Source organism: Epargyreus clarus, unplaced genomic scaffold (assembly GCF_041222505.1).
Source record: "Epargyreus clarus isolate Ecla_fem2 unplaced genomic scaffold, WU_Ecla_fem_2.2 ptg000029l, whole genome shotgun sequence".
NCBI classification, from domain to species: domain Eukaryota; kingdom Metazoa; phylum Arthropoda; class Insecta; order Lepidoptera; family Hesperiidae; genus Epargyreus; species Epargyreus clarus.
The window spans coordinates 13,154,397-13,180,000 of NW_027332235.1; the positions used below are offsets into that span (position 1 = coordinate 13,154,397).

The window sequence follows — 25,604 nt, forward strand, 5'->3', positions numbered from 1 at the left end:
AATAGTTGTGTCTATCTACTGATTATTAGTATTTTGTTATATGGGTTATTTACCCAATGTGAAGGACATAATACCCTATTAGAATGGGTGAATATCCGTTGTATCCGTCTACTTAATAGTAGTATCTTGTTATAGTTGTTATATAGGTAAATATCCAATATGTAAGGGTCCCTTATTTGAACGGATGAATATCCATTAGGTATATTCTACTCAATAGTAGATTATTTTATGTGAGTAAATACTCAATATAAACAGGTTAGTACCCATGAACGGGGCTAAATAGCACCCTATTTCTTGTAATGTAGGTAAATATCCAATATGTAAGGGTCATAACCTTATTTGAACGGGTGAATACCCATTAGGTATATTCTACTCAATAGTAGATTCTTTTATGTGAGTAAATACTCAGTATAAACGGGTTAGTACCCATGCACGGGGCTAAATAGCACCCTATTTCTATGTTCATAGCTTTATATAAGCGAGATTTATATAAGGATTTAAATAAGGATTTATATAAGCGAGATCACCTAAATAGGTGACAAGCTTAGTTAATGAACATAAGACGTCAAATTCCTTGCTACAGAACAATATGGTAATCTAAAAATCCTTTGCTTGGAAAAATATATATGTAAAAATTTACCTTGTCATTCCTCATTAATATATAAGATTATCATCTTATCTTTAATAAATGAAAATAATACATTTTCAATTTGCGACGGCATTCGTAATGGCCGCCTAGTACAAGTCTTCAGAATAATTTCGTCAAAATTCTTTATTTTCCATTGTAACTTTTCTGCACAATATATCACACCTACGTCTTTTATAAATTATTAATTGAAATATTTGTTATAAATTAACAATTTTTACTATAAATTACTTATTTTATTTCTTATTTTGAAAAATCATAAATGTACACAGGCTGCACGAAAAACGATAATGACATTTACCGGTAGGGGGCGCTATAAGTAGGTTGGATATTGTTTTAAATTATTTGAATTCGAGGTTTTTAGCTCTGAATATACGTGACACAAGGCTGGCGACTGGCGGTGTACTACATGTCAACATTATCATTGAAGAGACTATGCAGTGAAGTACAATAATGTACAACGGTTCCCTGTTTTATTATCTTTTATACACGCCTTTACACGTTTTCTGGTCCCCACGACAACTTTCTGTTATTATTATTTATATATTATAGCCTATTATGTGGCTACAAAAGTAGAAAGTTATTTTTACTATCTTACATAACTTGTATTATTTTGATAAGAAGATAATAAGTAAGGTGTGGTGTTGGTGGTGGTGGTGGTGGTACTCACAGATCCCGGAGGCTGGTGGCGAGCTGCAGCGCGCCCGGCGGCAGCGCGGTGATGTTGTTGTCCGACACGTCGCTGCGAAAATAACATTCAACTATTAGTCAATACATATTTTTTAATGATTAATAATCTAGGTCTAGATAAAATTTTAGCTTTATTGTAAAATCTAATAAGGTGGTCCATTTTTCCCCTAGATGGTTGAAAATTTGCCTCAAGTTTAGACAATGAAATGTAATGGATGAGTCATCATCATCATCATCAACCCATTACTGTCCCACTGCTGGGCACGGGTCTCCTCTCATAATGAGAAGGATTAGGCCATAGTCCACCGCGCTGGCCAAGTGCGTATTGGTAGACTTCACATACCTTTGAGATTATTTTTTTTATAAATCTCTCAGGTATGCAGGTTTCCTCACGATGTTTTCCTTCACCGTTTAGCTAGTGATATTAATTTGTATAGGCACGCACCTCTGATTTTTAAAGTTATGTGCGTAACATAGCGTGCCTGGGATTTGAAACTCGGACCCCTCGATCGAGAGGCCGAGTTTCTTAACAACTACGCTATGACTGCTATTGGTCATTAATGGATGAGTACCTAACCAGAATATAGCCTGAAGAACGTGGTAGTTGCGCCAAGAGGGCCATGTGGCCGCGTGTTCTGCAGTGCGTACATACTTGGCGACGAATTGGTACTTCATAAGAGAGTATTGGTTTTGTGGGTACTTCATAAGAGTTTTATTTATTTGGTATTAGGCACTTCGTAAATTATCAAATAAATATAATTATGTATCAAATCATTTAAGGAATTTGTAAGACAACATTTATATGAATGAGAACAAACCAGAACAATGAGTAAGAGCTTTTTAAGCTATTAATAAAAACATATTATGATCAAATTACATCATTCACATGCTTTAATTTTTGGTCGCAGCTATTACGATTTGATTGATGAAAATATGCACGAAACTTCTTTATATTTTGTCATGTCATCTCTAACACCACAGGAAGTAATAAAGGCGAAAACTTATTGGTAGAGCTCCAGATAAGTTTGTTGGCACATACAGTGCGAAAATATATGACTCGATAGTACGAAATGTCGGTTGAATTGAAGATTCCGTACAATAATCTTGGACTAAGAAAATATTAATAATAATTCATGTAAGTTTTATCAAATTCTTATAAGACTCTAATGAGATCACTTTATATGTTACTAGCTGACCCGACAAACTTTGTACCACCTCAAAATCTATTCATCAAATATATTTCATATAAAATATAGCCTATATTACTCGTGGATAATGTAGCTATTGAATGGTGTAAGAATTTTTAAAAAATGTTCAGTAATTTTTGAGCCTATTCATTACAACCAAACAAACAAAGTTCTTCTCTTTATAATATTAGTGTAGATTATTTAACCATTCAACAAATATATGTACAAAAAGTACTAAAACACATAAGGGGAGGCTTCTCAGTATACTGAAGATCTTTTGTGGCGGTGGAGTTAATTAAAGAGTAGTCATCGGATGCAGGCACCACCGCCAATGTAACTAATTGTGTCATTACCGCACACCGGCGCTGCCCCCGCTCCGGGCACTGCGGTATGCAGAGACATGTCCTACAGCTCTACACTACCCTGCTACTATTTTGTATACCCAAATATAGCCAAACAATTTGAAAGAAAGAAAGATTTTTTTATTCGAATTATGATTATCCAAATTACACATATAACATAACAGAAAGAGAAATAAAACATGAACTAAAAGAAATCATACAACAAAAGCAAAATAAAAATATACTTACACTTTATTATTTTATGTGTTGCAACGACCGCGAAAAAGGGACAAAGTCAGTTTGTGCCACGAGCAGGTAAACTGCGTCATGACGCTGATTTCTAATATTCATGTATCATGATTCATGGTTTAATAGAATCGTTAACTATTGTCTTATACTTTAGCACGCCTCACAGTTCCATAGCTTGACAGTTTTAATATATGAGATATTGTAGTTGTCTCTAAATAGTAAATAATAATAGTTACAGTTTGTTGTAAGATTTCAATATATTAAAAGGCAATTATTGTAATTTGTACATTTTTCTTATTACAACTTCGTAGAGTAGAGTAGGGTAAGTGGCTAGCATTACTTAGTTCAATATAGTGTTAGAATTTGGTAGTTAATTTGAATATGAATTTGAGTGTAGCCCTACACTAGGATTCTTACTGTCGTGGGGAGCAGACGACGCGCAAAGGCGAGCGAGATACAAATACCAGCTCCAGAACATAAATCTAAATCAATCACTTAGTTATCTGCCTGTAGCATTTATAATGATAAATATTAAGCAAGTTAAAAATAATAATTCCTTGATTTTTAATATGAATTATGTCTAATAATAATTAATTCTTGAACAGAATATAGTCTCGTAAAGTCAGGTAATGCAAATAAACTTTAAAGTGACAAAATCTTATTCCAGTGTCATCGCGAATTACTTCTGAGGTACGCTTTACAGCTCTCCGCATACAGTATGTGTACAATAGTAGATTAATTTGTCTGTACCCCGGTGTACCTGTACCTTCTGACTCATCTCAATTACAAGGTTACTAGCATCGCCTGTCGCGAATACAGTTGGCAAGAGACGATTACTAAATCTCAATAATGGCTGCAATTACTATAAAGGATTATGAAGACTCGCATGTTCTTCATAAATATATCTCAACTAAAAGAAAAAATCATTTTCTATACTTTTCTTAATATTATCTACGAAAGAACCGATCGGACCCTCCATCCCTCTATAAAGATGAATTATAGGGGGGAGTCCCTTTTTAACGTAAAATTATTATCAATAAATGCTGCGTGAGGAAGCTAATTGAATACTATGATATACTGCACATAATAAAATTATTGTGTACAATATACTTAGTCCTGGTAGGCTGATGTGGCTTGCGTACGTGTATGGCTCTACTACATTAGGCAATTTGTTTTATCGAATAGTAGTCATGTGCAACAAGTTTTATTATAACAGATTAATGTGTTCTAATCGATTCTCAGTGTCGAAATCCGCCGTGATCGATGGCTGCAGTGCAATGCTCGGCTAAATCTGTCGGCAGTGGCGGCGGCCAGACACGCTACCACGGCAGGCAATGATATAGAGATAGACGATTTACAGTATTTTAATAAGCTCATAGGCATGGTTGTATTTTAAAATTTTATTGTATTTTTAAATTTTAAATGATGCAATGTTTTTTATCTGCTTATAATTTATATTTTTACGTTTTATATTAAATAGCTTAATCCTGGGAGTCTACAGTGTCTGGCGTATTCGCTGTATGTATGTTATTACGCTGGGCTGCGGGTTAGCCTAAAATTACAGAGCCAGGAATGCCATTTAATTAATAAAGAACAAGTTTAACAAAAATACCTTTTTAATGTTAATTAATATATTGACATCGCAAATAATGTTAATGAATTAATGATAAATTTTCTTTCTAAAAAATAGCTGGCGACGAAAAGTATTGTGAAATAAACTGTATAGTTTTAACCGGTACTCTACGGTCCATACATAGAAATGGCCAGAGCTTTTATAAAAAGTTATCAGTTTGTAAGTTTAAGCTTGGGCAGTCAGTTGTCACCTTGGTGAAGTTTGCGGAGATGTCAAAGAACGTACCCTGAGGGGGCGACACAGGAGGGGATCTGGCGAGGGGGGGGGGGGTACCGATAACGAGCCTCGCGTTATTGCCGCCATCCATCATCGCGCGTCGCGTCACCCCCCTCCCCCTCCCCGCCCCGCGCACCCCGCGCCCCGCACTCGCCGCCAGAAGCTCATTCACTGCCAGGATTTAATTTTGAACGATCGGAACATTTGTTATTTTATTGAAAACCGATTGGAGACATCTTTGGGAAAATAAATTGGGTATAGCTTTTGTGGACGCCCGAGTTTGCTGACACCGGTCTTGGGTGAACTATTTAACGTATTCTTGCTGATGTATTTCATTAGAATGATTTTAACTTGAAAATAATATTTTTTTCAAAGTACAATTCAACATGCCAGTAATGTTTTTGAACAACCACAATGTTAACCATTCTATATTTGTTCATCGTAGCCTGAAATATATTTCAATAGTCTATTTTTAGATAGCGGCTGGCGTGGTCCCTTGTCCTGTTAAATGCTATCAGGCAGATCGTCCGGTCCCGCCCCGGCCGCAGTTAATTAATCCTCCCCCCGGCAACCGCGCGACCACCGCACGGCCGCCGCGCGGCGCCCGCCGTCTGATAACTTGCAGCGGGTTTCAGTAATTGACGGCTTTACGCTACACTGCACACTTGTGGGCATGGGCATGTGGCATGCGAACTAATTATTTTCTATATAAAGGTAATGAGCGAATTATTCCATAACCACCCATATTATAGTTTTGTTATATTTAAGTGCTAATTATTTTTATAGTCAAACGGCCATAATAAAATGATCGTTATCTGACAAAGCTGTAGGCAAATAAACATTATTTGTTATACATAAAATGCATTTATTACAATACACAAGGACATACAAGATGAAAATATTTTTCCGTTGATTTATTTAGTAACATTTTTTCTTTTAAAATTTTTAGGCATTTGACCTAAATGAAACGTTAAGTCCCGTAGAGTTGCGTGAAGTAGAGCTGCACCCGAAACTCGCCGCCGTTATTATAACTGACGGCCTAATAACAGTACGCTAATAAGTAAACAGACATGTGTTTAAATAGTTTAAATATTGTCCGTATCGATAGAGCCGATGCCGATTGGCACTTTTTTATTAAATATAACTTCATATTTAGGATATGTATGTTGTATATGTCTACTTTATTTATTTGAGCCAGACAATTAAACGCATCTACAGTAATGTAGGTCAATTTATTGATTTACAGTGGAAAGAAGTCATTGACCCCTTGTTTTCGGATAATCCGTACGATATACATATCAAGTCCAATATCAAGAGCACAGTGATAGCATAATTGAATTTGCAGGCGAAGTCGATATTCCACAGGTGGCGGTGACTCGCACTTCCGGACAGGCGAGGAATGTTTCCACCTTAACTTATGGCATTTACTTTTAAGAGTGTCTTTCAATCCGTAAAAACCAAAAAAAATGTGACAACTTCACCTGAACATTGAAATAACAATCCAACGCTGTTTCAGCAATACGGAAATTCTGCGGAGCACAAATAGCTTAGGCTTATATTTCATAATTAAATTATAATTATATCAGTACCTACACTACTGAACGTAACCTTAAATAAAATTCAGTGTACAAAAATATCTCTTTCATTTTACTTTAGTATCACAGTTACGACTGGATGGATTACAAAGAAATTTATCAAGTGTCCGCATTTCCTAATGAAACGCGCTTGAGCAATGAGCCGGTGCTTCCGAGACACGATAAACCGAGCCGCGGTCTGGCTTATCTGTCGCCGTCTTCACAAGTACATCCCACGAATCAAAATGTTAATTAACAAAAGTAGGCGTTTTCACTCGATTGTGGACCATAATAAGAAATGTTTTTGAATTCAATAGCCTAGTGGTTGAAACTCTGCCTCTCGATCAGGGGGTCTGAGGTTCAATACCCAGGTATGCACCTCTGATTTTTCAAAAAATGTTTTCGTATTATAAATTAATTATAGCAGCGTGAGGAAACTTGCACACCCTAAGATTTATAAAAAAAAAACACTCAAAAGGTGTGTGAAGTCTATACGCACTTGGCCAGCGCGGTATGGCCTAATCTTTCTCATTCTGAAATGAGACCCGTGCCCACCAGTGGGACAGTAATGGGTTGATGACGGTTCTCTGGTCGGCCGGCCGGCTTTACCCTCGTTTCCGGAGCTCTATTACCATCTCGAAAATCATCTTTATCATAAATTACATCGGCACATTAGGCTGTTTCGTGAAATTTAATTTCCGTTTGCCGCAAGAGATAATGATATTAATGACGATTTTATTGAGTACGACTGAAATTTGACCGCTCAAGCAGACCTCTAGCAATATATTATTATGTTCAATCAAATAGAGGTAAGTACGAGTAGAAATATTCTCAGATGATTGTAATTCGAGAAAATTGTAACAGTTGTGACTTGTGAGAAAATACCGTGAAAATATAATGTGTTGGGGGTATCTCCAATGAAAGACTTGAATCCAGCTAGTTATTTTTAATTAATTCCATGACCTCCACAAACACCGTCCTTGACATCTGCCGTTTCCCGCCATTATCCACTTTTGTTTTTTTAAGTCACGAATACAGCGTTACAGCCAATTTAAATATGTGGCCAGCATTATTTTTCGAGTGAAAGGCTTTAAACTTATTTTAATTTTATTTATTTTTATAATGTTAAACTAACGCAATAAGGTATAATAATAAATGTGACCTTACAAATGCAATAATTATAGAAGGAAGATCACAACTCTAAGTATGTGACGCAGAATACTTCACGTTACTGTCGTTTGCTTCTTTGTCCTAATAAAAAAAGTTTCGGAACGATGCACCTATTAATGATACAATTTCTGGTGCAATAGCTATTCTCGGACATATAAATTTATATTGCGACGATATAAACCACCTATGAGGATATAAACGGCGCGCAGAATGTCTTTATAGAGGCGACGGTACGATGTTTGTAGGCCGGCCATTCATCAGGAGGATTATTATAGAACGCGCGCTGCACTCTTCATTTGCTTATCAACATCAGCTGTGTGCATCCCGGCGTGGGATTATATTTATATACAGTTCATGTATGGCCTAGTTCGTCTAGTGTTACATAGCCTAGATGCCACATGTCAGATATTTGTGTGGATAACGTGCCGCTATTAGGTTCTATAAAAGGATTGCATAATCTACCAAGCCTGCTATTGTGTTTCTTTAAGATGTATTGTGCTCATATGCTAAGACATTTTTAAAAATGATAATATAATAAGAATATCATGAACATGACTATTAATTTTTCCAGTCTGTGATGTCCTATTTAGTTTTATTCCCCATGTTAACCGTATTTGTGATAATATACAAACTCTACAAAATACTCGTATGTGTTATTTTTCTTCTAGTCTCCGTTCAAAATAAATTGTTATGATTCTTAACTTAGTTGTTATCCCACGTACTTTTTTCATAAATAGTGGAGTGAATTTACGACTGTGAAGGATAGCTTTTCTAGGCCATTGTTAAAGTGGCAGTAGGGCAACTTGATGAGAAGTGCAGTAGAAGTTGCCTTCCTAAGAGGCTTATAGACAATCTAATTCTAATATAATTGGAGAGCTCCAGTTCTGCGATATCGGCGAGGACGCGTCCTTCCTGCGATAGCGGGTCGGGATGCAGGCGCGGCGGCGCGGCGCGGGCGGGGGGAAGGGGTTCTGCAGGCTCGTGGGCTATTAATAGCGCAGCCCAGCGCCCGCAGCCGGCCGCGGCCGCCGGCGCCGCTGCAGCCGGTGCTGCTCGCGGGTGCAACGCACTGGGCTGACGTCACAGCATACGCTCGCAGCCTGAACCCCTCGACACGATCCTTGCGCCGTTCTAGGGCCGTCCGCAATATTCTAATTAGCCAGTAAATCATGTTATTGCTTCACAATTTTTAACCTAAAGCTCAATTAATTATTAATTTTCCACTAAGTGCGTAAATCATTAGGCGTTAGTAGAACGCCACCGAGGGGGCAGCGGGGCGGCGCGGGCCGAGGTGCCCTTTCATTTATCTCCTAATTTCGTTATGCTGCTGTCTCGGTGGGAATCATATTTCAATTTAACTTCTTAAGTAGGTTTGTACATGTAATTTGATTTAATGCGCGTCGAAATAGCTTGTTTATAATAATTATTTTAAAATGATTTATATTGTGTAGCAGGGCGGTTACAGAGCATAATCTAAGGGACGTTAAGATGTAAATTTTCGCGGAGGAGCCATTACTTATCATATCAGGGTCCGTTGTTTGCTGCCTCATATAATAATGTGGCTTGAAGTAATTATGCACTTAATTCAGAAAATGACATATGTACAAATAGGATCAAGTCGTCTGTAGCCTAACTACTCTGAGATCTCTATTAATAAAACGTACGAGGGTTCGTATTAAATACATAAATCAATGTTAATATGTACATTTTTCTCCACAAACCTAGTTTTGACTTTAATATACCCAAGCAGGTTAGAAAAATGGTTGTAAAAAAAGTAAGCATTTCGTGTCACTTTCTTATCATCAATCAAAAAAGGACTATTTAAGGACATTTTTGCCAGTCTCGTAGAGCACACGATAAATAGAGGACATTCCACGCGCTGATTAAAACCTGACGGAAAGCTCCCCCCTCCTCCCCCGCCCCCGCACACCCCCACACCGCGGGCAGGAGGCACTTGGGAACAGTTTAAGATGAACACTGCTAAAATGTTACACACAGAAAACGTACCGTAATGGGCCGTCGTGCATGGCTCTTCAGGACAGCGCTACGCCTAGCGTATAGAGCTCAACATTTAGGTACTTTATGTGTTTTATGATTCGAATAATTGCTGAAAGTTTTTTTATTACTTATATTGAAAGGAGTTAGGTTGCAAAGGAGCATGCAGTCAACCATATGATAAGTGATTATTGCTGTTAATAGAAATCAACCCCACGAAAGAAAAGATTCGTATTAGTCTTGGTAGAGTTCCTATTAAGAGGCCAAATAAGGGTTGCTACCTTTTAAGACTAAATTGGAACGCCTCGGATAAGAATATGTTTCCTGTTGTTAGTTGGCAGAAATATTAGAATAGAGTCTATGAGGTTGCCTCTACTTTATGATATCTGTACCTAATAATCCCGAGATTTGAAACGTGAAAAAATCAAGACGTTGACAAATTCAAATGCTTGTCTATATATACTGAACACGTTAACTCGAAAACATGGTAAAGATCGGCATTTGCGGAACGAGCCACAGCACGAGCGTCGCGACCTCCGGCACACACACAGCAACACACGTGAGCTACGTGTCACCGGATATGTATGTGTGCCAGCGAGGACACACTCCGCAAAAATAGCTTTTCAATTACGATTCCGATGCTTGTGTATCCAGGTTGATAGATTCATAATAGTATTTGGTTCGGCTCTGGGGTGTCCCGGCGCCGCGGGGACACGCCCGCGACGCCTTACTAAATACTTTTATACTTTGTACCTTATCCTTGTCCCTGAAGTTTCGGGACAAATATAGAGCTATGGTATTTCGTATTCCTTGCCTGTTGTACTAGGCGATTAAATGGGTTCACCGGCGATAAGAAGGGGAGATCTTACCGCACGACGAACCGAAGATGTGGTGAGCGTTATTGCTCACTAGAGCAGAGCCTGACCGGAGCATAGCGCTTAGAGGATTCTGTTCGTGTTCCCGTGGAGATACCAGACTGCGCCCCATAGCGCTGAGGACGGTCGCCCTGGATTAATGAGTAAGAATCCCACATAATCCGCGGTCGCTCCCAACGCATCGAATACCTTTTGAAGATTTTCCCCCCGTCAAGAAAAAAGGTACTTTCTACATAACAGGAAATATATGTAAACACAAATTAATTTATGATGATGACATACCACATTTTTTACAACCAGTATTTTCAATATTCTAAATGCTATAACTACTAGTGCGAGTGTGACGTGGGCGGGCCTCACGCAATTTGGTTACAAACACACAAAGTTTAGTTCCAATAAAAACTCGGAAGTGTTATTTTTATGTCATGGAACTTTCAATGAGATGAAGTCCGGCTGTAGTTAAATTTGTCTGGTCACTGCCCCTTAGGATATATATAGGACACTAGTCTAAAATTATATATTAAGTACTTTTGAAGTTGGTAGAACCCTTTGTGGTTCGATTTAGGCGGCACCACCGCCACACCTATTTCTGCTTTATAACAGCAGTGTTAAGCGCTGCTTTGTTCTGGTTTGAAGGGTGTGGTAAGGGAGACATACTTTTCCGAGGCATTCAAGCTTAGTCCTCAGGGGTAGCGGTGCATTTGTGGTCGACCTCAGGTAGGAATATTTAATCCTGGATCTGGACTCTGGAGTTGATTACAGATGTCCATTGGTCGGCAGTACCCACTTACCATCAGGTGGACTGCATGCTTGTTTGCTACTCCTGTATTATATATTTATTAAAATTTTTTTTTTGGAAGGTATGGGTCCTAAATTATATCCTCACATATAAATACTGTACGATCCAAATACATACTTTTTAAATATTGCAATCGCGGCGGTGGAGCCAGTTCATTTGTACCTTGCTAGTACGAGAATTATAGTCAGATATTACATTTCCTACGAGTACAACATGTATCCAATTCCATACAATATTCCTCACCACCTCGTTGCGGTCGTCTGTCGGCGTAATAGCTCATAACCACATTCCATTGTTATTAAGATAACATTGTCACTACAACACTACGAGTATGTTAGGGGTGGAGTTTGTGTAGAGACATAACGTAGGTAGGTATATATTTGTGGAAAATTGTGTTTTCATTAATGTTACATACAAATATTTTATTATGGACGATTCACGTCACAAGATGCGCCATTAACATAAAAATATTATTACCTGATCATTCGTGTAATCAGTTCACAACACTTGCTATTTGCTTTTATTGCTAGTGTACGTTATTGCATCGTGAAAATCGTGATTGTTTGCATTTTATATTGTTATTATAAAGAGCTGCATTCTCTCATTTTCGGTGAGAACACATCGGTTATAACGTAATGAAATGATTAATAAAATAAAAATTGATTTCTATCGTTCTTGTTGGCCTGAACCTTGGCCTAGGTTTATATTTCAAAATACAGCCTGTGGAGATGATATCAGTATGATAAATTAGTAATCGTCAAAAGAAGGAAACCATTATCTATAAATCTAAATTACTTATTTGGGGATATTGTCAAGAGCAAGCTACTGAATAGATTCTATAATTTAAGAAATAAAGGTAGGGATATTTAATTTATAAAGCATAAGTATGTATTCGGTTGGCGTGTGGGAATACGCGAGGCCCAATACTACACGATCACTGCGGCCGCTGCCCTACTCGACAGCCTACATACATGCATTACGCGACGAGTATTACAAGTTACAACTACATATTACAAATACGTGAGTGCGGCGCGCGGCGAGTACTTTACAAATAATGTACACAATTTAGAGCACTTGCAATGTGTCTGTATTGACTTCATTTGCCAAGTTAAAGACAGTATCGATTGAAAGTCACGAGTTAAACATTAATAATTCAAATGCATAATGCCGGAGGGAGGTACATGAATTGCATTCGATACGTCGATCGAGAGTAAAAGACATCAACGCGACCGGCCGGGGGTTGCTTCTGTTTGTGTTGTGTGCTGTTGTAAAGTATATTGTACATGCCAGTTAACTATGGTTACGAAACGAAGTTAAGCAAACTTGATGTTAGGAGCCGATCCTTATTATTTTTACGATACATAGATCCATTGATTGACTGGGGGATGAATTAAAAATGTTTGCTATGAACACAGTTGTAAGAAGGTTGTTCAACTGGAAACATAAACATTATTTGGTCATCGTGCATAAGAAGTTGTGGTAAAAGGCCTTACAGCGAGATCAGGCGGTCGTGCAGCGGCGGTAGAGCTTGCAGGCCGGCGCCGCGGCAGCGCAGCCTCGTGCCGCCCTCGCCGCACGCGCAGCCCGCCGGCGCCGCGCAGCCGCCCGCCCCCGCACCGGCCCCCGCGCCCGCCCCGGCCCCCGCGCCCGCCGCCAGCGCGCCCAGCGCCAGCACCGCCACCAGCGCGCGCGCCATGCTTCACCTCTCTCGAGGCCCGCTCCGCACCGCACCACTCCTCGCTACCACCACCATTCTAGATCGTCGCCGGCCCTTCCCGGTATCACTTCACACGCGGCCCCAACTTTGCTAATCACCACTGTTTCAGAAATCACTTCGGACGAGTCCGAGATCGCGACCGCACGGCGGATAGCGCGGGCCGCCACGCGCGAACGTACTGCACGGGCGAGAGTCGCGAGCTGAGTGCGGGCGGCGCGCGGCGGCGGCGGCCGCGAGCCTCCCCGAGTCGCCGCGGAGTCTGGCCGCGCGCCCGCCCCCGCGCCTCCCACGGACTCGACTCACGAGAAAACTGCACTTCATTAACTTGTACCATGCCTCATTATTGTCGCAGTTACCAGGATTGCGACAAGATTCGCAATCTCTCTGTAATTTTGTGAGGTTACTGAAAAGATGGAGTTCATTATCTATTCCGCTTACAGGTCCTGGCATCAAACTTTATATATACTTTAACTAATTAACTTATTTGTGATTAACTAACTATCCACTGAAAGGTCTGAAAGTTTTCAAAGCGACATACTCGTACTAATATAAAAGCTTCTTATAGGCGGGTTTACGTTTACGGCGCTTACGTTGCCGTGATGTTTTTATGTACACTAAAGCTGTACATACTTATATTTATGAAGCATCTATATCTTTTACTCATGTTATATGTATAGCTGAAGAAATAGGAGATAGGAGAGATTTGGATAGGAGGATCGACCCTTGATTTAATTAAATCTTATGTGAGAGATCGTCAGTGGTCGGGAAACAAAAAAATATTATTCAAATGACAATAAAAAAACGGAACAAAAGCCTCAAACAGTTACCCAAAATGGAAAGCAAGGCGTAACGCGTTATTTTAGGCCCACTTCAAATTGTAATACTGATTCCCATCAAAGTATAGTTTAGAATCTGACATTATTTTTAGTCTACGGTTTTACTCTGCGGTCATATTAAAGTTCATTTCTTTACTAAATAATAAGTAAAATAGCAATTTGTAGTTTATTTCTAGTTTTATTGACATTAAGAGAATATCGGTTACAAGAAACAAGTGACAGGTGACACAAGAAAAGACAACAGACACAGACAATAAGAACTCATCTAATCTCATCTTAAGAAAATTAAATATGGTGGCACCATGATTCGCAGATGATAGTACCATGCTCTACAATAATATAATAATATAACCTTTTAAATTTAAATTGCAAACTGACATAAATAACTTATTAACGAACATAATTGAATGTCTAAATGAGAATAATTTAAAATACACCTTAATAAAACAATTATAATGAATTTTAGACAACAAAAATGTAACGCACCAAAACTTGACATAAAATTTTTAATCCAGAAAGTAGAAGAAACAGAAATGTCCAAATTTTTAGGACTTTTTATTAATTACAATATGAAATGGAGATCACATATTGATTATGTTTGTAAGAAATTAAGTACGCTTTCCTACGCTCTACGAATGTTATAAAAACGACCTTGCCGACAGCATACTACGATTGAGTTTCATCAATCTCTAAATATTCTGGGGAAATTCTACAAAACAAATACAAAAATAAATTCTGGATTATTTAAGTTTTGTTGAAAAGCTCCCTCGAAAAGAGTTGATGCCATCAAAAACACTGCTTGTAAAAAAATCCAAGCCTCGCCATTCAGCTTTTCCACCGTAAAAAGTCGTAAGATCCATGGAATCCAAGTCGGTTGGTTCATACAGACTCTACTTAAGAGACCTTCTGTCTTAAGGTATTATCTCACTATCTAACCTAACAACATCTCATGGGACCATATCAATATTAAAAATATTTTATGTTTCAAATAAATAGATTGGATTTGGCAATCGTACTAAACGAACTAATTTAATTTAATATACATATACTTGTGATATACATTGTTTTTTTTATAATATAGAGGAAGCAGACTAAGTTGGAACGCCTCGGAAAAGTATATTTTCCTTACCGCACTCTTGAAACTAGAACATAGCAGCGCTTAAGACGCAAAAATTGACCTAGCGGTGGTGCTGCTGGAAGCGGTGATACCACAAACAGTTCACATTGTGTTTTAATCGCATCATATCGCAGCACACGAGTAACATTACTACGATTGCCAAGTCCAATCTATTCATTTGAAACATAAAATATTTTTAATATTGATATGGTCCCATGAGATGTTGTTAGGTTAGATAGTGAGATAATACCTTAAGACAGAAGGTCTCTTAAGTAGAGTCTGTATGAACCAACCGACTTGGATTGCATGGATCTTACGACTTTTTACGGTGGAAAAGCTGAATGGCGAGGCTTGGATTTTTTTACAAGCAGTGTTTTTGATGGCATCTCATTCCTTTTTGTAGGTATGCCTACTTTTTTTCCTTTCCGGGACCTTCTATTACTTGAATGTCAACAACTGATTTTTTTAAAGCCCCCTCACTGTCTTACGAGAATGAGCGTTCTTTTTTGTAGGTAATATTTGTAGTTATTGTGACAATTATTATTTGAAGAGTATATTAATAAAACATATTTTCCGCTAGACCACGTTTTTATTCATTTCTATTTTAATCTTGAGTCACCGAACAATATCATTTTATACACAACGAGTAATATAGATTACAATTTATATTAAAAAGGTTCTTACAATACCCACCTATAACAAAACTCTACATAAATACTACCAAACATAACTCTTTCGTGGAACTGGCTAAATAGTTGAATCTCCCACTAAACTCTGACACGGTAGACTACTGTTACTATCTGAGTTACCTTTTGTTTATTTCAAATCAACCTCCATTGAAGTTGATACGGACTTACAAACGGACATACCAAAGGCTTGCAATAATTTTAAAATACATTGTTTTTGGTCTCAAATAATCACTCAGTCATCTATAAGCATGCTATCACGCGGCGGTCCAACAAGAATTCAAGTTTGATTTTATTTTAGCACAAATTACGATCAGGCCTACACTCAGGCCGTTACAGGACCACTCTCTGAAATTAAATCACATGTTAAAAAGTTGTAAAATTCAGTTTATTTCCTCTCTTAACATGATAACGCCTATTACAATCATTAATTATATCAACAGATTCACGTTCCATTACTTCAGACTCGCTTACATCCGTCATAGCATTAGTCACATTACTTACTTTACTTGTATCTGTAACCGCAGGCACACATACACCTATATGACCTGTAACACCCGCATCAGTCATGCACTCTTTTCATTCATCACCACTTTCATTCGAACATGACAATAAATTAAATCGAAAAAGTTAATATTTTGACAACTGGAATTATTCCCGTTATCTTTAGGAAAAACATCGTCTAAAAACTTAACAACTCGACTGATTGTGATTTCACGTGTCTTCGTATTAAATAATCGATATCTTCTTATGAATATCCGACAAAAATAATTGGTTTTGACTTTGCATCCAATTTTCGTCTTTTCTGTTTGGTATAAGAGTATACGCTGCACATCCAAATAAGCATAAATAGGTAACATCTACTCGTTTCCCAGACCATTTTTGTAGTGGCACGCAGTCTTTCACTGCCTTCGTCGGACTCCGGTTTTTGATATAAATCACAGTATTTAACGCTCTTGCTCAAATTCGCTGCAATTTATAATAGACTTCACGATTTTTCGATAATAGTTCTGTTAGCTCTTTCAACCATACCATTCTGTTTGGTGGTATATACTATATATCGCCTTCTGATGTAGAATTTCATTTGTTGACAAAAAAATATCGTAAGCTCTATTACAAAACTTCGTTCCACCATCTGATCTCATACACTTGTTCGACTTGCTAGTTGCCTTTTCAACGCGAACTTTATATTTTTTAAATTTCGTAAAGTCTCACTCTTATGTTTGAGAAAATTAACATGTGTCATTCGAGTATATTCGTCGATAAATAATAACATGTACCTTGAACCGTTGAATGAAGTAGCTTCCATGGGACCACATAAACCTGTATGTACGACCTCCAGTACATCGTTCGCTCCCGTTGAAAGTTTTGGAAATGGTTTCTTACTAGTCGACATATCCGTCGTAATGTTCACATCATCAAGACGAGTCACAATATTCTTTAAAATTCGCATATATTCCGGATTAGTACGGGCTAGTCTTCTATGCCAATATTTATTTGACATTGTCAAATTACATATCGGTGATTTGACAAATTGTTTAAATTTATGTATACCATGTACGTTGTGGCCAGTTGCGATGATATTATCCATAGAGTTACTAATAGTGCAACCGTTTTTCCGGAAATTAACAGTAAATCCTTTTTCAGTAAGTTTACTCACCAATAACGAAATCATACTTAAATTATTAGTCTGTATTTGTCTTCTGCATTCAACCTGTAGTTATTTTTTAAATTATTACTTGCAAAGTATATTAATAATACATATATTCAGCTAGACCATATTTTTCACCGAACAATATCGAAAAGTGCATTAGCGAAAAGTGCTGAAAGGGGTTACGAGGCCAATTTTGATAAAAACTATAACTGCATCATTAGTTTTTAAAATATCTTTTTCCTTAGCCGGGAATCGAACAAGTTCGGTTTTAAAAAAATACACCCTCTATATTATTCCACTATATGATGCTTATAAGGATAAAATTCTGGAAAGTAATGTTATGTGACAAATTAAAGTAAAAGGAAAATTTTGAAGAAAATACATATATTTTCATACCTTGGTATACTAATCCTTAAGGATTATACGTAACATATGACTTATGTATAATTCTTTAGGACTATTCATAAGTCATAAAATTGAAGAATTTGTTGGTTAATCAACTAATTCTTCGATGTTATGGCCATGACTTACGGCTTAGTATGAGAAAGTAATAGGTTGGCAACTAAGTTCCCGTCGAGGATTTACTTTTTAATAAAAATAGATAACTGATTCATTAGTAAATTCTTATTTTTCGTTGTTTACAACTTCGTAATAACGTTGAATATGATTTTCAATATCTCTTTGTTAAGTAATCACTCGGATTTGACTCGAAAAATTTATTCTCGCAAATTGTCAACTTTACATATATATGTAAACTCCGCATACGCATAGCAAGTTCGCATACCGTCGTGAACACCGGATAGTTTGGGAGGAGCGAAACTGCTCCCCCAGGGCAGAGCTCGATTGGGGCATCGCGCTTGGAGGACTTCGGTTGCGTTTCGTCGGAGATCCCGGAGTTCTCCAACAAACATTGAGGACGGCCACCGGGGGGTTTTAGTGCGATAAAAGTCCCACATAACCCCGCGTCACTTTCACGTCATCGGGTACCTTTTGAAGATTTCCTCCTCATAAAGAAAAAAAAACTATCCTTTATTTGAAAGTTTTTCTTTTTATTTTTAGTACTTGTTGTTAAAGTGGCCATCATTATACATATTCCGTAAAAAAATTAAGTTTCTATCTATTAAGGTTCCAGAAATAGAGCTCTATGTCAGACAGATAAACGGACAGCTTAGTAATAGGTTCCGCTTTTACCCTTTAGGTACGGAACCCTAAAAAGTAATATAATATCAAAAACATTCCGAATTTTTGACAAATGTCATGAGAATAAAACTATATGTTGCGGCTAATGTGCCTAATCAGTTAAAACGCAGATTAGCTTGCCCATTACCTAACGTACAAAACGAAGATTGTATCAATTTTCACCCCTTGACGTCGATTCGTGCATGCCATGATGCGTCGTCGTGTCATGAATTTACGACAAACATTGCATATTTTCAAAAAACAATATCGCTTTGCGGCATGATGTCGCTATGTATCATGATACGTCGTTATGTCGTAAAAAGGCATATGTTTTAGCCCTAAGAACAAGTCTGAAAAGATGTTTCGAATTTAACTACATAGTTAATCTGCATATTATTATCTTCTAGCTAATCTTGAGACTAACTAGTTAATGTGTATGCTAACGTATTCTGCAATCTAACGGTAACATACACAAAATACAATAACTGTCGTGAGGTAAAGCAACTGTCACAGTATTATAAAATAATAATAAGTTTGTTTCCAAGGAAACAAATGTTTAGGCAAATTTCGCCCTTGTTGCGCTTAAATAAATGTCTGTATGAAAATAAGCATACATAATTATACAATTTTACAAAGTTCACAATGTAAAATCCTTAATAACTTTTAAACGGATTACCCTAATTACACAATTCTTTTTGCCCTATCCCTTTTAGACCTAAACCTACCAAATGGCATTAAAGACAAACCAATATCTACACAAACAAAAAATCATGTTTTCAACTTACGTAATATTTGAAAAAAAATACACTCTCTATATTATTCCACTACCTCATCGTGTTGCTTATAAGGATAAAATTCTTGAAAGTAATGATAAATGACAAAGTAAAGGAAAAGCCTCATTTTTAAGAAAATTCAAATTTTTTCATAATAATTTGGCAGTTAAGTTACCGCCATTCATTAATTTAAACATTTCGCATATTAACAATTTTTTGGCCTTATGTTTTAAATCATTCGAAAGCGGACGTTTTGTTCTCCAAGAATTTATATTTTTATGTTCGACTTAGTTAAGGTTATTTCTAGGACCATTATAATAGATTTGTAAATTGCTATTGCTACCACACATACCGCCGTCCTTCCCGGGGACACTTATAGGACGGTTCGAGCTCCCACTCTTGCCACGGAAGCCCCCTTTTAGTCGCCTCTTACGACAGGCAGGGGATATCGTAGCCCTATTTTAGTCCAGGAACTACAGGGACAAACATATAAGGACCTGCTATTTTTTGGCGTTTTTCACTTTATCTATTGAACCGTAATAGATGTTACAGTTGACATTTTCACAATGCATTCTATGGCTGCTATAATATCAATTAGTAAATATAAAAAACACATGTTTTTTTGGTACGGAACCCTCAGTGTACGAGTTCGATTCGCACTTCACCCATTATTTGTATTGAAGTTAAATTGAAGTTGGAATTGAAAACTTCTTTTGTCTCGAGAATAAAAACAATTGACGTCGCCAATAATAGTAGGGGAGCCCAAGAGGGGATTTCGAGAGTGACTCGAATGCGGCAGATTAAGATATGGGAGATACCTTACATCCTATAGAGTATCTTAAACCATCCATTTGGGGGGTTCGCACGGGGAAAATATCGTGAAATCTATAGTAGCTTAATGTTGAAAACAATAAATTTATAACAATCTGACGATTTGAGGATGGCGTTAGGGAGTAATAAGGTTGCAAAAAATCGTTAAATGGACATACTTGAGCGCGGTATTTTTTTTTAATATAAAGGAAATAATGCTAGAAAACGGGTAACATCATAATCATACCACACGTTGATGTAGTGAAAAAACAGTCATTTAAAAGGAGAATATGTACATACACTATCTGTTAGCGTCACTTATGAATCTCTGGAAAGTACTGGTGTATAACAAGCTAAAGGAAAAGGCAAATTTTATGGAAAATACATATTTTTTTCAAATCGTCGGTATAAAAAGACCCCTCCACTAAATCGTCAGATGAAGGGTTATGAGAAGTAAAACATCAGCTGGAATTTCCTGTATAATAATCTTACGCCCTCGAGTGTGTCAAGATTACGATTTTTTTTTGCATTTTCGAAGAGTCACTGACAGTCTTTCGAATCGAATCGTCAGTCTTTCGAATGGGCGACCCATCTGGGGTAACTTAATATCCCCTTTTGAAAATCTAATGCACTGGTGTAATTTTTTTTCTCCATTTTTACCTCTCGTATGGCTGCAAACCAGCAGATAAACATATTTCTGCTGCGCCTTGAGTATGTCCGTCTGACTAATTTTTTTTACATCTTTCGAATCCTCTAGAAGCTATTCCCACCGTGAATCGAAAAATATCATACAAACTTTTCTTCACTCACTAAAGTGTAATCTATACAATCGTATAGGTCCAAACGACGCTCGAGTTTCTACCCATTTAGCATTATGGGCTCCCCTACTACTCGTACATTTCGCGGACAGGAACACAGTTTCATTAACTGCAAATATAACTTTGTAATCCTATATACTTATATAGGATACAAAGTTATTTTATGTAGTTGGTGTATCTAGATAACCGGACAGAAATTGCAAAATATTATAGTTTTTCCGTGACTTATATACTAAACACTAATTGTATTATTAATCTTAACCTTCTATGTCTGCTAGAAGTGCCTTAACATTTTGATGATCGGTCAGTCAGTGAGTGACAAAAGTTGTAGTTGGTTGGTTGGTTGGTTGGTTGGTTGGTTGGTTGGTTGGTTGGTTGGTTGGTTGGTTGGTTGGTTGGTTGGTTGGTTGGTTGGTTGGTTGGTTGGTTGGTTGGTTGGTTGGTTGGTTGGTTGGTTGGTTGGTTGGTTGGTTGGTTGGTTGGTTGGTTGGTTGGTTGGTTGGTTGGTTGGTTGGTTGGTTGGTTGGTTGGTTGGTTGGTTGGTTGGTTGGTTGGTTGGTTGGTTGGTTGGTTGGTTGGTTGGTTGGTTGGTTGGTTGGTTGGTTGGTTGGTTGGTTGGTTGGTTGGTTGGTTGGTTGGTTGGTTGGTTGGTTGGTTGGTTGGTTGGTTGGTTGGTTGGTTGGTTGGTTGGTTGGTTGGTTGGTTGGTTGGTTGGTTGGTTGGTTGGTTGGTTGGTTGGTTGGTTGGTTGGTTGGTTGGTTGGTTGGTTGGTTGGTTGGTTGGTTGGTTGGTTGGTTGGTTGGTTGGTTGGTTGGTTGGTTGGTTGGTTGGTTGGTTGGTTGGTTGGTTGGTTGGTTGGTTGGTTGGTTGGTTGGTTGGTTGGTTGGTTGGTTGGTTGGTTGGTTGGTTGGTTGGTTGGTTGGTTGGTTGGTTGGTTGGTTGGTTGGTTGGTTGGTTGGTTGGTTGGTTGGTTGGTTGGTTGGTTGGTTGGTTGGTTGGTTGGTTGGTTGGTTGGTTGGTTGGTTGGTTGGTTGGTTGGTTGGTTGGTTGGTTGGTTGGTTGGTTGGTTGGTTGGTTGGTTGGTTGGTTGGTTGGTTGGTTGGTTGGTTGGTTGGTTGGTTGGTTGGTTGGTTGGTTGGTTGGTTGGTTGGTTGGTTGGTTGGTTGGTTGGTTGGTTGGTTGGTTGGTTGGTTGGTTGGTTGGTTGGTTGGTTGGTTGGTTGGTTGGTTGGTTGGTTGGTTGGTTGGTTGGTTGGTTGGTTGGTTGGTTGGTTGGTTGGTTGGTTGGTTGGTTGGTTGGTTGGTTGGTTGGTTGGTTGGTTGGTTGGTTGGTTGGTTGGTTGGTTGGTTGGTTGGTTGGTTGGTTGGTTGGTTGGTTGGTTGGTTGGTTGGTTGGTTGGTTGGTTGGTTGGTTGGTTGGTTGGTTGGTTGGTTGGTTGGTTGGTTGGTTGGTTGGTTGGTTGGTTGGTTGGTTGGTTGGTTGGTTGGTTGGTTGGTTGGTTGGTTGGTTGGTTGGTTGGTTGGTTGGTTGGTTGGTTGGTTGGTTGGTTGGTTGGTTGGTTGGTTGGTTGGTTGGTTGGTTGGTTGGTTGGTTGGTTGGTTGGTTGGTTGGTTGGTTGGTTGGTTGGTTGGTTGGTTGGTTGGTTGGTTGGTTGGTTGGTTGGTTGGTTGGTTGGTTGGTTGGTTGGTTGGTTGGTTGGTTGGTTGGTTGGTTGGTTGGTTGGTTGGTTGGTTGGTTGGTTGGTTGGTTGGTTGGTTGGTTGGTTGGTTGGTTGGTTGGTTGGTTGGTTGGTTGGTTGGTTGGTTGGTTGGTTGGTTGGTTGGTTGGTTGGTTGGTTGGTTGGTTGGTTGGTTGGTTGGTTGGTTGGTTGGTTGGTTGGTTGGTTGGTTGGTTGGTTGGTTGGTTGGTTGGTTGGTTGGTTGGTTGGTTGGTTGGTTGGTTGGTTGGTTGGTTGGTTGGTTGGTTGGTTGGTTGGTTGGTTGGTTGGTTGGTTGGTTGGTTGGTTGGTTGGTTGGTTGGTTGGTTGGTTGGTTGGTTGGTTGGTTGGTTGGTTGGTTGGTTGGTTGGTTGGTTGGTTGGTTGGTTGGTTGGTTGGTTGGTTGGTTGGTTGGTTGGTTGGTTGGTTGGTTGGTTGGTTGGTTGGTTGGTTGGTTGGTTGGTTGGTTGGTTGGTTGGTTGGTTGGTTGGTTGGTTGGTTGGTTGGTTGGTTGGTTGGTTGGTTGGTTGGTTGGTTGGTTGGTTGGTTGGTTGGTTGGTTGGTTGGTTGGTTGGTTGGTTGGTTGGTTGGTTGGTTGGTTGGTTGGTTGGTTGGTTGGTTGGTTGGTTGGTTGGTTGGTTGGTTGGTTGGTTGGTTGGTTGGTTGGTTGGTTGGTTGGTTGGTTGGTTGGTTGGTTGGTTGGTTGGTTGGTTGGTTGGTTGGTTGGTTGGTTGGTTGGTTGGTTGGTTGGTTGGTTGGTTGGTTGGTTGGTTGGTTGGTTGGTTGGTTGGTTGGTTGGTTGGTTGGTTGGTTGGTTGGTTGGTTGGTTGGTTGGTTGGTTGGTTGGTTGGTTGGTTGGTTGGTTGGTTGGTTGGTTGGTTGGTTGGTTGGTTGGTTGGTTGGTTGGTTGGTTGGTTGGTTGGTTGGTTGGTTGGTTGGTTGGTTGGTTGGTTGGTTGGTTGGTTGGTTGGTTGGTTGGTTGGTTGGTTGGTTGGTTGGTTGGTTGGTTGGTTGGTTGGTTGGTTGGTTGGTTGGTTGGTTGGTTGGTTGGTTGGTTGGTTGGTTGGTTGGTTGGTTGGTTGGTTGGTTGGTTGGTTGGTTGGTTGGTTGGTTGGTTGGTTGGTTGGTTGGTTGGTTGGTTGGTTGGTTGGTTGGTTGGTTGGTTGGTTGGTTGGTTGGTTGGTTGGTTGGTTGGTTGGTTGGTTGGTTGGTTGGTTGGTTGGTTGGTTGGTTGGTTGGTTGGTTGGTTGGTTGGTTGGTTGGTTGGTTGGTTGGTTGGTTGGTTGGTTGGTTGGTTGGTTGGTTGGTTGGTTGGTTGGTTGGTTGGTTGGTTGGTTGGTTGGTTGGTTGGTTGGTTGGTTGGTTGGTTGGTTGGTTGGTTGGTTGGTTGGTTGGTTGGTTGGTTGGTTGGTTGGTTGGTTGGTTGGTTGGTTGGTTGGTTGGTTGGTTGGTTGGTTGGTTGGTTGGTTGGTTGGTTGGTTGGTTGGTTGGTTGGTTGGTTGGTTGGTTGGTTGGTTGGTTGGTTGGTTGGTTGGTTGGTTGGTTGGTTGGTTGGTTGGTTGGTTGGTTGGTTGGTTGGTTGGTTGGTTGGTTGGTTGGTTGGTTGGTTGGTTGGTTGGTTGGTTGGTTGGTTGGTTGGTTGGTTGGTTGGTTGGTTGGTTGGTTGGTTGGTTGGTTGGTTGGTTGGTTGGTTGGTTGGTTGGTTGGTTGGTTGGTTGGTTGGTTGGTTGGTTGGTTGGTTGGTTGGTTGGTTGGTTGGTTGGTTGGTTGGTTGGTTGGTTGGTTGGTTGGTTGGTTGGTTGGTTGGTTGGTTGGTTGGTTGGTTGGTTGGTTGGTTGGTTGGTTGGTTGGTTGGTTGGTTGGTTGGTTGGTTGGTTGGTTGGTTGGTTGGTTGGTTGGTTGGTTGGTTGGTTGGTTGGTTGGTTGGTTGGTTGGTTGGTTGGTTGGTTGGTTGGTTGGTTGGTTGGTTGGTTGGTTGGTTGGTTGGTTGGTTGGTTGGTTGGTTGGTTGGTTGGTTGGTTGGTTGGTTGGTTGGTTGGTTGGTTGGTTGGTTGGTTGGTTGGTTGGTTGGTTGGTTGGTTGGTTGGTTGGTTGGTTGGTTGGTTGGTTGGTTGGTTGGTTGGTTGGTTGGTTGGTTGGTTGGTTGGTTGGTTGGTTGGTTGGTTGGTTGGTTGGTTGGTTGGTTGGTTGGTTGGTTGGTTGGTTGGTTGGTTGGTTGGTTGGTTGGTTGGTTGGTTGGTTGGTTGGTTGGTTGGTTGGTTGGTTGGTTGGTTGGTTGGTTGGTTGGTTGGTTGGTTGGTTGGTTGGTTGGTTGGTTGGTTGGTTGGTTGGTTGGTTGGTTGGTTGGTTGGTTGGTTGGTTGGTTGGTTGGTTGGTTGGTTGGTTGGTTGGTTGGTTGGTTGGTTGGTTGGTTGGTTGGTTGGTTGGTTGGTTGGTTGGTTGGTTGGTTGGTTGGTTGGTTGGTTGGTTGGTTGGTTGGTTGGTTGGTTGGTTGGTTGGTTGGTTGGTTGGTTGGTTGGTTGGTTGGTTGGTTGGTTGGTTGGTTGGTTGGTTGGTTGGTTGGTTGGTTGGTTGGTTGGTTGGTTGGTTGGTTGGTTGGTTGGTTGGTTGGTTGGTTGGTTGGTTGGTTGGTTGGTTGGTTGGTTGGTTGGTTGGTTGGTTGGTTGGTTGGTTGGTTGGTTGGTTGGTTGGTTGGTTGGTTGGTTGGTTGGTTGGTTGGTTGGTTGGTTGGTTGGTTGGTTGGTTGGTTGGTTGGTTGGTTGGTTGGTTGGTTGGTTGGTTGGTTGGTTGGTTGGTTGGTTGGTTGGTTGGTTGGTTGGTTGGTTGGTTGGTTGGTTGGTTGGTTGGTTGGTTGGTTGGTTGGTTGGTTGGTTGGTTGGTTGGTTGGTTGGTTGGTTGGTTGGTTGGTTGGTTGGTTGGTTGGTTGGTTGGTTGGTTGGTTGG

At 39.5% G+C, this 25,604-nt stretch overlaps 1 protein-coding gene across 1 annotated transcript in view; it reads right to left on the reverse strand.

Annotated features, from left to right (window-relative positions):
• LOC140754258 (uncharacterized) overlaps window positions 1–13,347 on the reverse strand; it is a 48,194-nt gene extending 34,847 nt beyond the window's left edge. The window contains exons 1-2 of the mRNA XM_073089222.1: window positions 12,869–13,347; window positions 1,317–1,388 (exon numbers count right to left, since the gene is read on the reverse strand). Of these exons, the coding sequence (XP_072945323.1) occupies window positions 1,317–1,388; window positions 12,869–13,071 (275 nt within the window). The 5' untranslated portion in view covers window positions 13,072–13,347. The remainder of the gene's footprint in view (window positions 1–1,316; window positions 1,389–12,868) is intronic.
• Window positions 13,348–25,604: the final 12,257 nt, after the last annotated feature.